The sequence below is a fragment of the Rattus rattus genome, chromosome 2 (assembly GCF_011064425.1).
Source record: "Rattus rattus isolate New Zealand chromosome 2, Rrattus_CSIRO_v1, whole genome shotgun sequence".
NCBI lineage: Eukaryota > Metazoa > Chordata > Mammalia > Rodentia > Muridae > Rattus > Rattus rattus.
The window spans coordinates 172,559,616-172,571,267 of record NC_046155.1 but is presented as its reverse complement, the minus strand read 5'-3'; the positions used below and the strand labels follow the sequence as shown (position 1 = coordinate 172,571,267).

Here is an 11,652-nt window from a genome sequence, read left to right as displayed (position 1 = left end):
CCTTGCCACCATCTGGGACCCAGACAATGGGAGGAGTGATCCTACTTCACCAAGGTGTTCTCTGATGGGCCTCCATGATGGCCCATGTGCCCCTACATACATCCATTCAAACTTCCTCTCACAGAGATGTCTAAAACCAACTGCCTCAGTACACTCGGTCCTAGGACTTCAGGTGCGCACCACGCCTAATTCCTTCAACATTTCCAGAGATGGTAGGAATGTTTTTGGTGGTGGCTGCTTCGGGAGGCTGGCCTTCTCACTGAGGACTTTCCCAAAGCTTGGGCCATCTGTGGCTCTCAGACTTCTGTCCTGTGGAACACCGCCGTGGGGGAAGAGGGAGTAGGATCACCCCCACTTGGCCCCAGGCTGCTTTGGAGACTGCAGCCCTTCATTTCTCTCAGGCCTGTTTTTATTTATGTTTTTTACAAGATTGATTTATTAACTATGGTACATATCACATAAGGCCTTTTCTTTTCTTTCTTTTTTTTTTTTTTACACCATTCCCATTGAGACAAGTACAATACTTTGTAGCAAATACATGATCTTAAAAACCAAAACCAAACAAAAACACCTCATTCAGAGATGCTTGGCTGCCGTGATGGCTGCATGCACTAAACAGGCTGGAGCCTCAGAAACCCATGATGTGTTTTTAAAAAAAGCCTGGAAACGAAGCAGACATTGCTAACAGCAGCTAGAGAGGCCCTGGTTTTGAGCCACGATACAGGAAATCATTACACTCGCTGTACAGACAGGTTTCCACTTTTGCTGCAAAACAGAAGTTTGGGCACATGGCCAGACTACTAACACACTTCAATACCATTAATGTTTGTTTGTTCTCAGAAAACTCAAAATACTTGTTAATCCAACACATATAAAGATCATTTAACATGTGAAAATACAAATACCAGAAAAATAAGCCGACAACAGCACTATTCCAAATTTTCAAACAAGTTTTATTCCCATACAATCCCAAGACTTTCCTTTGCTTAAAATGTACACAGGGAACATGATTCTTTAATGTGAACAATAACTTATGTCCTGGCTCCACTACTTGGGTGGCTTCATGGCTGGGCAATAGGGCTAGAGCCGTAGCCTCTCTAGTGTCCCTGGACTGACCTACTTCATCCCCATCCCCTCCCCATGCACACTGGTAGTGGGTGTGGAATGGAGAACCTCCCTCTTCCACCTGCCATCTGTAGATGACTTTGGGGGATGAGGATCGTCGTTGGCCCAATGGTAAGTCAGGGTCTGGGAGCAGAGCATAAGGTACCCTGTAGGGTCCTCACTTAGGTGATGCAGGTCTTCAGGATTCCTCCCGCTAGACCAGGGGTGGAGGTACAGACCACAGGACGGCTCACCCCACCCCTCTGGCCTACAAGTTGCTCTTATGTCACCCTATGTAGTGGTAGATACAGTGTGAAGGTTCTAAGAAGTCTGTTACTGCTGCTGCCTGCGTTGGCTGGAGAAAATGGAGAGCGTGGGGGAAGACAGAGCACCAGACCTTTCCATATCCCTTAAAAGGTTGAGGTGAGAAGGATGGGACAGTGCAGAAGGAACGCATACTACCCAGTGTGAAACGCGAAACTCAGCCCTGGGTCCCGTGGTAATGTTGGGTGGTGCCAGGCTGTGGTCACCTCCAGGGCTACTTTCTGGGTAGGGCAGCAGCTGACCTGCCATCTACTCAAGCCCTGAGTGCTCTGTCTTCTGTAGTTCCCCAGTTGCCTTGTCATGAGTGGGAAGGTCACTTAGAGTGCCTGAAGCAGAAGTGAGGTCCAAGCAGGGCTCTACTAGCCATGTGCCTACCTCTGTCTGCCACCCACTGCCCTGTCGACATAATAGGCAGCAGCCTTATAGATGGGTGCCTGGTTCATAACTCTGTTCACAGCAGGATGGCTCCAATTCCATCTCTGCAAAGACCCAACACAGAAGCTACTGAATGGAAGCCATTTCAATAGCTGAGGCTTGGGGCATGAAGTCAGGGCAGAGGACTGACTGCAACCTTAGTGGGCACTACACACATTATGCTCCTATTGACTCCAGGCCACAGCACCCAACACAGACCCCCAGGAAGGGAGACACTTACGTATAACACATTTGTACCTTGCGTTTGGTTTTGTCTTGGAGATTACTTTGCAGGGGGCAGCCTTAGTGTTTGCAAGCACCTTATGTTGCCAAGTACTAGAGATAGGGAGACAGCCAGCTTCTCTAGGGCAGGACCCTGGGCCAGAGGCCAGGCATCCTCCTCTTGTCCTACAGAGGTAAAGGCAGGGTGGCAGGCCACCTGAGGCCCTTGGGAACACTCCCACATGCTATTTCTAAAGTGCAATGGTGCGACCCATGCCCCTCCTATGCTCAGGGTACCTTAGTGTCAGATTTCATGGCCCAGTGCTTAGATTAAAGTGGGGGCAAAGGCAAGAGCCCGTAAGGGCTGCCATATCAGGAGGAGAGTATGGGGAGGCTGCTGGGGAAAGTGTCAGGGCTGGTCAGTGTGACAAGCCAGGCATGGGTACCTGTGCCTAAGAACAGGATCCCTCATTCCATAACCAGTTGATCATTTCTGGAAGGTGCCATACCTGCTCATATCCCAGACACCCTTTTCTGGTTCATTCACAGCATGGGATGAAATGACCCCACTTCAAACCAAACACGCCAACCTGGGTGCTGTGTGCACACGTCTGCTGTGTTTCTATAGTAGTGTATGTATGTATGTAGTGTGTTGGTTGGCAGCAGGGGCAAGGGCCGTGCTAATAATCTTTCCAAGGGCTCTGTCTTCTCTGGGGGTAGGGGTTGGGGTCTGTGTTTGTAGTCACTGCCCAGGTGTCCTTACTTTGCTGTCACACATAGACAAAGGGGATTGTTACCCAGTGGCCACCTGGCAGGTGGGAGTGGAAACTTGAGGTCTGTTTTCTTTCCGTGATTTCGGTCTTTCTGTCTCTGTGGAGGAGTTCCATCTTTCTTCCAGTGTTCCTTTGCGGCAGGGAATGGATCAGAAGCCTGGGAAGGGGTTGGAGGAAAGCCACACACTGGGTCTAGGCACAAAGCTCTCCTCTTGCTGTGCTGTTGGGCCATGCCAGTGCCCCAGTGTGTCCCATGGGGTAGCAGAGCCATAGCCCACATGTCCCCAAGACCCCGTTGCAGGTGTGTGTGTGGATGATGAGAGAGGACAAACTGGGAAACGTCCTCTGTAGAGGGGCCAGCCCTGCTGGGGTTACCTCTGCCCCTGGCAGAGGCTGGGGTGATGTCCTGACGGTGGGGCCTGACGCTGGTGCAGGCAAACGGGTTGGGCCAAGGGGTCCAAGGAGCAGTAAGGGTGATGGGGCCGCCATCTGGTCAGTTCAGTTCTCAGATTGGCCCAGACCAAGGCGGGGCCTCAGAGCTTGCCACAGCCATAGCCAGGGCAGGTAAACGAACAGCAGGGCTCAACTGCCCAGCAGTGGTGGACACTGGCTGGTGCTGCCACTGAAGTCTTAAAAAGGCGCTTGGCTGTGACCTCCACCCCAGGAGACCTGATTTTGTTCAAGGCCAAATGCCACCCTGTCAAGAAGACGACTGATTTTCCTGCTTCCTGGGCTGTGGTGGCTCACAGCGTGTGTTCGGCTTGGAGCTGAGAGGAGAGCAATGGCTGCATTGGGGACTGAGGGGTTGGAGGAGGTGACTGGGGAGGTGATGGCTGACTGGTAGCAGGTGTAGAGGTGAGGAAGGGGACAGTGGGTGCCATGGCTGAAGGGGAGCCAGGCGCAGCCCCCGGTGGCTCACTGATCGGCCGGTTGTAGAAGAAGAAGGGGCACTGCTGGATGAAGAGCTCGATGATGGTCTGGTAGGAGCGAGTGGCTGTGAGTGCGTCCATGCTGCTGAAGTCAGGCCGCATCAACGTGGGCCAGAAGCAGATGGACAGGTTCTCACTGGTCATAAGATTCACCTTGTTGTTGTGGCTGACTCTGCGGATGACAGCAAAGCCAGGTGAAATCTGCACAGGGCCTCAGGGGGTCCTCCCTACCGCCCAGCTTCAGCCCGAACCTGCCACCAGCTTCAAGGAGCTGCAGGGCCCAGACCGTCAACCAAATTGGTGATGATGCTGGGATGGGCAGGAAGTTAGTGCATGGCTGCAAAAACCACCCCTCTGCCAACAGGCCCACCATGAGTGGCTAAACCTGAGTATTGGTTAAGTGCTTTGCTCACAGGACAGGCTGCTCTGTCCCAAGGCACCCCTCCTGATGTGTGATCTGCCTCACAGCAGCTGAGACATGGACGAGGAGCAGCTGTGAGAAGCTCTTGGCATTCTTCATTCCGTGAAGTTTCGGAAGGCACTAGCTAGCACCTGCCAGAGAAACTACTCCGCCACCCCTCACAGGCTAGAAGCCAGAGCCAGAATGGAAAGCAAGGTGCCAAGGGCCTAGCTATGCCGCTTGCTGCTGTACGAGGGTGGGTCCTGCTGGCCTTGTCCTCAGGTAACTAACCTGACATGCCGCTCAGGAAGGAAGAGAAACAGACAGCGTCTACTGAACCTACCTGTTCAGGTGGGAGATGACATATTTGAAGACTTCATGGTTCTCCTTAGGGAACTTCTTCAGCACTTCCTTCAGAGCATGCAGCTTCTGCTCCCTGTCGTTGATCTCTGAAAGAGAAAACGAAAGGCTTTCAGGGCTGAGTTGGTGGGTATTCTGAGGACAGCAGGAGGGTACAGAGCAGCTGGTAGGACAGGTGGCTGGTGGCCAGCCCAGGTGTGCTCTGGAAATCCCCTGGGAGGGCAGCCTCATCCTACTCTCATGCCCAGAGCCTGCACCCATGGCCGCACACCTGGACTGGGGTCCAGACGACGTCTATGTCCCAGGCCCCTGCTGAAGGGCAGTACTGTGTGCCTGGGCTTCCTGCCTCCCCCCAACCCCCAAGACGAACCATCACAGACTCTACCATAAAGAACACCATTCTTTGCTCATTGGTTGCCCCTGGAGACAGGCACCCCAATGTATTAAGACTGCTTGCTTCCTGGCCAGACGGAGGGTGCTGCCACCCACCCACACTGACAGACCATGGAAGGAGGGAGGGGGTCTGCCACAAGACCAGGGCTCTGTCCTTCCCTGCACATGGTTCTGTCGGAGGGGCTGATACAGTGGGTGATTCTTATGCAGCTCAAAGGGACCACATGCCCCTGCTCTTACTGTCGCCAACTGTGCCCACTGAGAGTTCTAACGTGCTGTGACAGGAAGCATGTCATCCATGCCATGCCAGGTCAGCCATCTCCACAATGTGCCCTGTTTTGAGTATGGGAAAGAAGGAATCAGAATGGCCATGGAGCAGGGATTTGAACTAACCACCTGCAGAACTGAGCTGAGTTTGGTTCGTTCTGGCCAGGAGGCAAAAAAAAAAAAAAAAAAAAAAAAAGTTCAGACTCCAAATAGAGCAGCACCAGTCAGCTCTGACTCCTCTGCACAGGGAAAGGCGTTTCTGTGGCCACTGCTGTGTGGGCCTGCAGCATGCTAGTGAAATGGTCCATGGGTCTGACAACCTAAGCTTGATCCTTGGGACACATAGGGTACAAAATACTGCCTCCTGTAAGCTGTCCACTAACTTCCACATGTGTGCACACCCCCACCCTCCCACAAAACAAAAACCAAACTGCAGTGGCTTTTGTCTGTCTCCTGAGCTTGTTCTTTGGCTCTTTTCTCCTGTTAGCTTGCTGGTTTTGTCCTATTCTAGCTTGTTTTTATTTTATCTTGTTATTTTTTTAGATGCCTGTTTGTTTTCTATATAGTGAGACCCTGTCAAAAAACAAAACAAATCTATTTTTAATAATTAAAAAATAAAAAAAGGTAAGACCACAGCTTCCTAGTTGGGAATCTACAGTAGAGGACATGCTAGAAGGCCACAACCGGGTGAGCCTGAAGGAGCGTTGTTATGTAAGGGCTGCAGTTCAGAGCCCAAACCCGAGTCAGGTGGTCTGGGTTAACCATCCTGTCTGCAGCACCCTGAAGCTGTGAACCTGGGCAAGTGACACCCAAGGGTCGCTCAGCCTCCTGTCTGTGAGAGTCTACAGGTTGCACCTCTAGAACTGGAGCGTCAAGGTGAGCTCACAGTTGGGCACATGCTGAGGGCCTGGAGCTGTTCTGACTGGCAGGGAACCTGAACAATGGGAGTTGTCTGCCTGTCAGAAGATGATTGAAGCCACAGGAATTGAGGTGTGAACTAGTCCAGCTTCAGTTTCTAACCAGAGTCACTTCAATGGTTCAGTCTTCATGGCTGACCTGTAGCCCAGTAGTCTGTTCTTGTGTTTCAGTAAGAATTCTGTTTAGCAGAAGGAAGCCCCAGGAAGGAGGATGCTGATCGATTATACAAGCACACACAAGAGCCGTGAGCAGGGCTCACTTTCACTCACTAGAACAAGTGAGCTCCTTTTAGATGCAAGCATGCACAGGTCCCTGTAGGTCCCCAACGACTGGAACGTGGCCATGCCTCTTTTCAGCAGGCACCGTGTGGCAGTATGTCACCGACAGCAGCTTCACTCAGCATCAGACCTGCACTTCCCACCTGAGGAACAGCAGTGATGGGTGCCTCTTCTCTGAGGTGGTGCTGCTGTTCTGATACCGGTTCATGCTCTCCGTGGGAAAGCTCACACTCCTCCTGGCGGTCTCTTGGGTCAGAAGCCCAAGAAAGACCTATGTGGTTCCTGTCCTGTACTCCCTCCCTCTCTCTCCCAACCTATTTGATTCCCTGCCAGGTCCCTGTGCTCATGAGCACTGAGGAGCACCAAGTGAATGGAGGAAGGACCACCAGGAGAGAGACAGGATCTTCCTTGCAGTCTGGTCCTAGGTCTATAACGCTAAGGCAAGGCTGGTTTCTCTATTTAAGGCGCTGGGGATGGAACCTAGAACCCTCACATACTAGGCACACAGTGTACCAGTAATCCAGGTCCTACTCTACCCCATCATTGCCTTTTTTTACTTTGCCCATGATCTCCTCAGTCATGGGCTATTGAATATATTTACAGTATCTGATACGAAATTTCTCTTGGGGAGAAGGCTCAGACCTAACCATATCCAATCAGGAAGAAGTTGGTTTGAACTGTACCTGTCATGCCACCACTGTAACAATGGACACACCTTTGCCAGGTACTGTAATATGCAGGGTTGAGCTCTGGGTAAGACTATTAATGTCTTTTCTCTCACAGCAGCCCACATGGCACCTTCTGGCAATATGTAGGTTAGCCAATAGTGAGTTTTCTGCTCAGTTGAGATAGAAATCTGTATCCTACATACAAAAGTGAGTGACGTCTTCAGCAACAGGATCTTCTCACTGAGCTATGGTGGGCAACCAAGTGTCATGGTAATATCCTATGCTCTGGGTATCTCTCTGACCAACACAGGAGAGAGGCATTCCATTCCCAACACTGAGATTTCACTTGTATCCTCTGTCCTCTAGGAGACAGAAGGGTCTTACATCTTCAGTGTTACAGTACCCTGAGAGACAGTTTCCGGCGGCTCTTGCTATCCAATCCTTAGCAGGCATCCAGGCAGAAAGTGGGGCTGGACTTCAGCACTGCCCTCTGCTCCAGACCCCCTGCCATGCCTTAGAGCCTGTGAAAGGAATGGAGTCAGGTTGTGGGCAGGTCTTCAGGGGCTGGAAGAACCAAGGTGCAGTCTATATACACATGCTGCAGCTGGCAACATCCTTAAGAAGCCCCAAGGAAGAGAAAGTCATGACTACCAGGGACCTTATGAACATCCTCAGAGTATACAGGACTCTAAAAGGTATAAAGAGACAGCTGTAGTATATACACCTGAAAATCCAGCACTAGACACACCAGGACGGGAAGATCAACCCAGAGTTTGAGGGTAGCTTGTACTATAGAGTGAGAGCTTGTCTCAAAAAAAAAAATCAAAAACAAAAAAAATCCAACCAATGAAAAGACCCAAACTAAAAAACAAACAAACAACAAAAAAGGTTTAAGAACTGGCCCTGGCCAAAACACCTTGTGGCAAGGACCCTGGATCCCACTGTCGCCACCCTGACTGTTTACTGTCAGCTGAGTTCCAGGCTGTGAACCATGCATATTTATAGTAACAGAACAGGAGAGAGCTGGGCAGAGGCTTGAGAAATATAGGCAGGCCCAGGTGTAACCTGGTCTTCCAAGTGGCAAACAAGATTATGGCTAAGGCTGGGCAGGGAGTACCCTTTGTTTGGCTCAAAATAGAAAATTCAGACTCTTCTGGAGGCATGGTCATGCAGCAAGTGGGGCAGTGTCTCTTGTCCACCAGACTGCAGTTGGAACCATATATTGTCTGTCACAGCCATGACTCTCTGTCCATACAAGCCGTAACACATGTACTTGTAGTGAGGGACACAGGGTCCCTGAACAACTATCTGGACAGATAAGAGAACGCAGCACCCTGAGGTAGTATGGGAACAGAAGCCCATAAAGGAGTGAGGGCCCTCCATCTATGCCACAGTCTGGCTGTCAGTCATATAATATCTAGCATAAGCTGTCTCATTTGCCTAGTGAGAAGGGGCGATGATAAGCATGCATTGAGAATAATTTCTCTTGGACGATCAAGCACCAAGAGACTACAGGTTTAGTGTCCCTAACTGGACCTACCTCTAGGACTTGTCAGCACATAAGCCGTAAGGCAGCTTGTTGGGACCAGACAGATTGGAGGGACTCTAGACAAGGAAGGGATTGGTTGTGTTGTGGTAGAGAACCAGAAAGAAAAAGGCCATCAGGTTGGAAGCATGTCCTGGTCGGGATGAGGTGTCAGGGAAGAGAGGGTAACAGAAGGCTCCCACCTGCTGCCTATGACTCTAGCCCTGCTAGAGCTTCCATAGCTCAGGACCCCTCCTCCTCACCTCTCCTTGCCTTTCCCCTCACCACGGAGCTTTGTGCACTTGCAGCTCAGCTTGCTTGAGTCTACAGAGAGCATCGGCTTCCACCCAGGAAAAGCAGGAATTCAAGTTCCAGCTTGCTAAGTCCCCAGCCGTGTGACCTCCAGCCAAGTTGTGTCACTCTCAGAGCCTTGGGCTCCTCTGTACCATGGAGAAACCATCCTCTACCTCACTGGTGATGAAGAACATGCATCAGTAATCCAGCAGCGCCTGCTGCATACAGCAAGCAACAATCTGCGAGCTCTGGTGGTGCCTGAGTCTCCATGTCACCTTGGCTAAGCTGGGAAGATAAGCGGCAGATAAGCACACAGAATCCACTTGGTGAGCACCCCTCAGTAGTGTTCAATACTGTGGAATTCTGATGCATACACAACAATCAAACAGTGACCTTGGTATCTGTTGTGATGGGATGTGGAACCAAATGCAAGCCTGAACACACACAGCTACTCTGAGGCAATAAGTGAATAGAGCTGGTCAAGGTGCTATTGCCATGGAAATCTGTGTAACTTTAGGGCACATAATCTTCCCTTTACACAAACTTTTCACTGCCTGGCTTCAGACTCGGTTAAGTCCACTTTGATCCATAGAGCCCTGTGCTCCATTTGCTGCTTCTGCTGTTAGGTACCATGTCAGTGAGATCCCCTCGTCCTTACTCACTCCTGTCAGACAGTCAAGAAAGGGCAGACAAAGATGACTAGCGGGGGTCCAAAAAGTGTGTAATGGAGAGGAAGTTATGAGACTCCAACCTTCCTAGGCTGCTGTGCAGTTCCTTCTGAACTGTAGAAACCTAGAGACTAGGTGTCGGAAGCAACTGGAGGAAGGGAAATGGACCTTCTGTGATGGTTTGTATATGCTTTGTCTAGGGAGTGGCCCTATTAGAAGATGTGGCTTTGTTGGAGTAGGTGTGTCACTGTGGGTGTGGGTTTTAAGGCCCTCATCCTAGCTGCCTAGAATCCAGTCTTCTCCTAGCAGCCTTCAGATGAAGATGTGGAACTCTTAGCTCCTCCTGTACCATGTCTGCCTGAATATTGCCATGCTCCCACCTTGATGATAATGGACTGAATCTTTGAACTTGTAAGCCAACCCCAATTAAATCCTGTCCTTGTAAGAGTTGCCTTGGTCATGGTGTCTGTTCACAGCAGTAAAACCCTAACTAAGACAGAAGTTGGCACCAGGAGTGGGGTATTGCTGTAACAGGCCTGACCATGTTTTGGGGGAAGATTGTGGAAGGACTTTGGAACTTTGGGCTAGAAAAGCCATTCAGTGTTGAGAGCTCAGTGGGAAGTTCTTTAGGAGCTTGGAAGACAAGACTGTTCAGAGCAGTGCAGAAGATGGAGGCTTGGCTTGTGAAGTTTCAGAGGGAAGACTCTATCAGGGCCATTTGCTATTTTCAATTAAGACTTTGTGGTTCTGATTAGATGTAATTAACAAGAGACCAGAACTACTGAAGTGAAATCTTTACATTACTAGGACAACCGATGCTGGTTAGCTAGAGCTAAGAAATTAGCAGTGATTAAGAAGGGGCCAGCATTGTTGAGGTGAAATCCTTTCGGAAGTGTTTCTTGAGAGTCAGCACATAGAAACATATGTTTCAGAGGTGACCACAGTTGTACCTCATGTTGGCAGCTGGACTTGGTAGTGTGCAAGAGTCACCCAGGTTTTGAAGGCATGGAGAACAGCTGAGGCTTGGCACTGTGAGAGGTTCAGCTTCGGTGGCAGGACTGAAGGGGTCATGCAGAGAAGTTGAGGCTTGGCACCATGAAAAGAGCCTATGAACCAATAGGTGAAAGTGCAGGCCAGTCGCAGCAAGGGAACCCAGCCATTTTTGAAGATGCCAGTACCATGAAAGGACCACCAAGAATAGCAGCAGCAGCGGAGTGGAGCCAGGCAGATCCTAGAAGACAAGCTGTGTGCTGCAGAGGGCAGAGCTGGAAAAGTGACTCAACCCCTTCGGGGAAGTCAGAAAGACTGTGAGTGGATCCCAGACCTTGGATCCTGGAGTCTGATTTTGCTTTGATTTGATTGTGACTGTGCCCTGGTTTCCCCTCTTGAAGTAAGAAAGTATTTGGTTTTTATTTTATTTTATTTTATTTTTTTGGTTCTTTTTTTTCCGGAGCTGGGGACCGAACCCAGAGCCTTGCGCTTCCTAGGCAAGCGCTCTACCACTGAGCTAAATCCCCAACCCCTGGTTTTTATTTTTATTGGCACCCATAATTGCAAGATCTTGAATGTTAACAGACTTAATTTTAAAAGAGATTGGATATTTTAAAGGGAATGAAGTTTTAATGTGTTTGGGTTTGTAAAGACTGAGGCACTTTTAAAGCTGTTTTTAATGTGAGATCTTGGGGATGAGTAAGAAAGGTTATCCATAAGAAAGGGATGAATAATAAGGTTGTGGTTTAACAGTGATGTTTGTATGTCAAGTTGACAAGGGGTCAGTTGTACTGGCTGGTTTTGTGTGTCAACTTGACACAAGCTAGTCATCAGAGAGAAAAGAGCCTCACTTGAGGAAATGCCTCCATGAGATCCAGCTGTAAGGCACTTTGTCAATTAGTGATCAATGAGGGAGGGTCAAGTTCATTGTGGGTGGAGTCACTGAGACGTCAGGCTGAACAAGCCATGAGGAGGAAGCCAGTAAGCAGTACTCTCCATGTCCTCTGAATCAGCTCGTGCTTTAGGTTTCTTTCTGACCTGACTTCCTTTGGTGATGAACAGCGGTATGGAAGTGTAAGGAGAATAAACCCTTCCCTCCCCAACTTGCTTTTTAGTCATGATATC

General features: G+C 49.9%; 1 protein-coding gene across 1 annotated transcript in view; it reads right to left on the bottom strand.

Annotated features, from left to right (window-relative positions):
- Window positions 1-932: 932 nt before the first annotated feature.
- The window catches only part of Arhgap35 (Rho GTPase activating protein 35), a 123,160-nt gene continuing 112,440 nt past the window's right edge, over window positions 933-11,652 (bottom strand). Inside the window, exons 6-7 of the mRNA XM_032894374.1 lie at window positions 4,510-4,615; window positions 933-3,938 (exon numbers count right to left, since the gene is read on the bottom strand). Coding sequence (XP_032750265.1) covers window positions 3,581-3,938; window positions 4,510-4,615 — 464 coding nt within the window. The 3' untranslated portion in view covers window positions 933-3,580. The remainder of the gene's footprint in view (window positions 3,939-4,509; window positions 4,616-11,652) is intronic.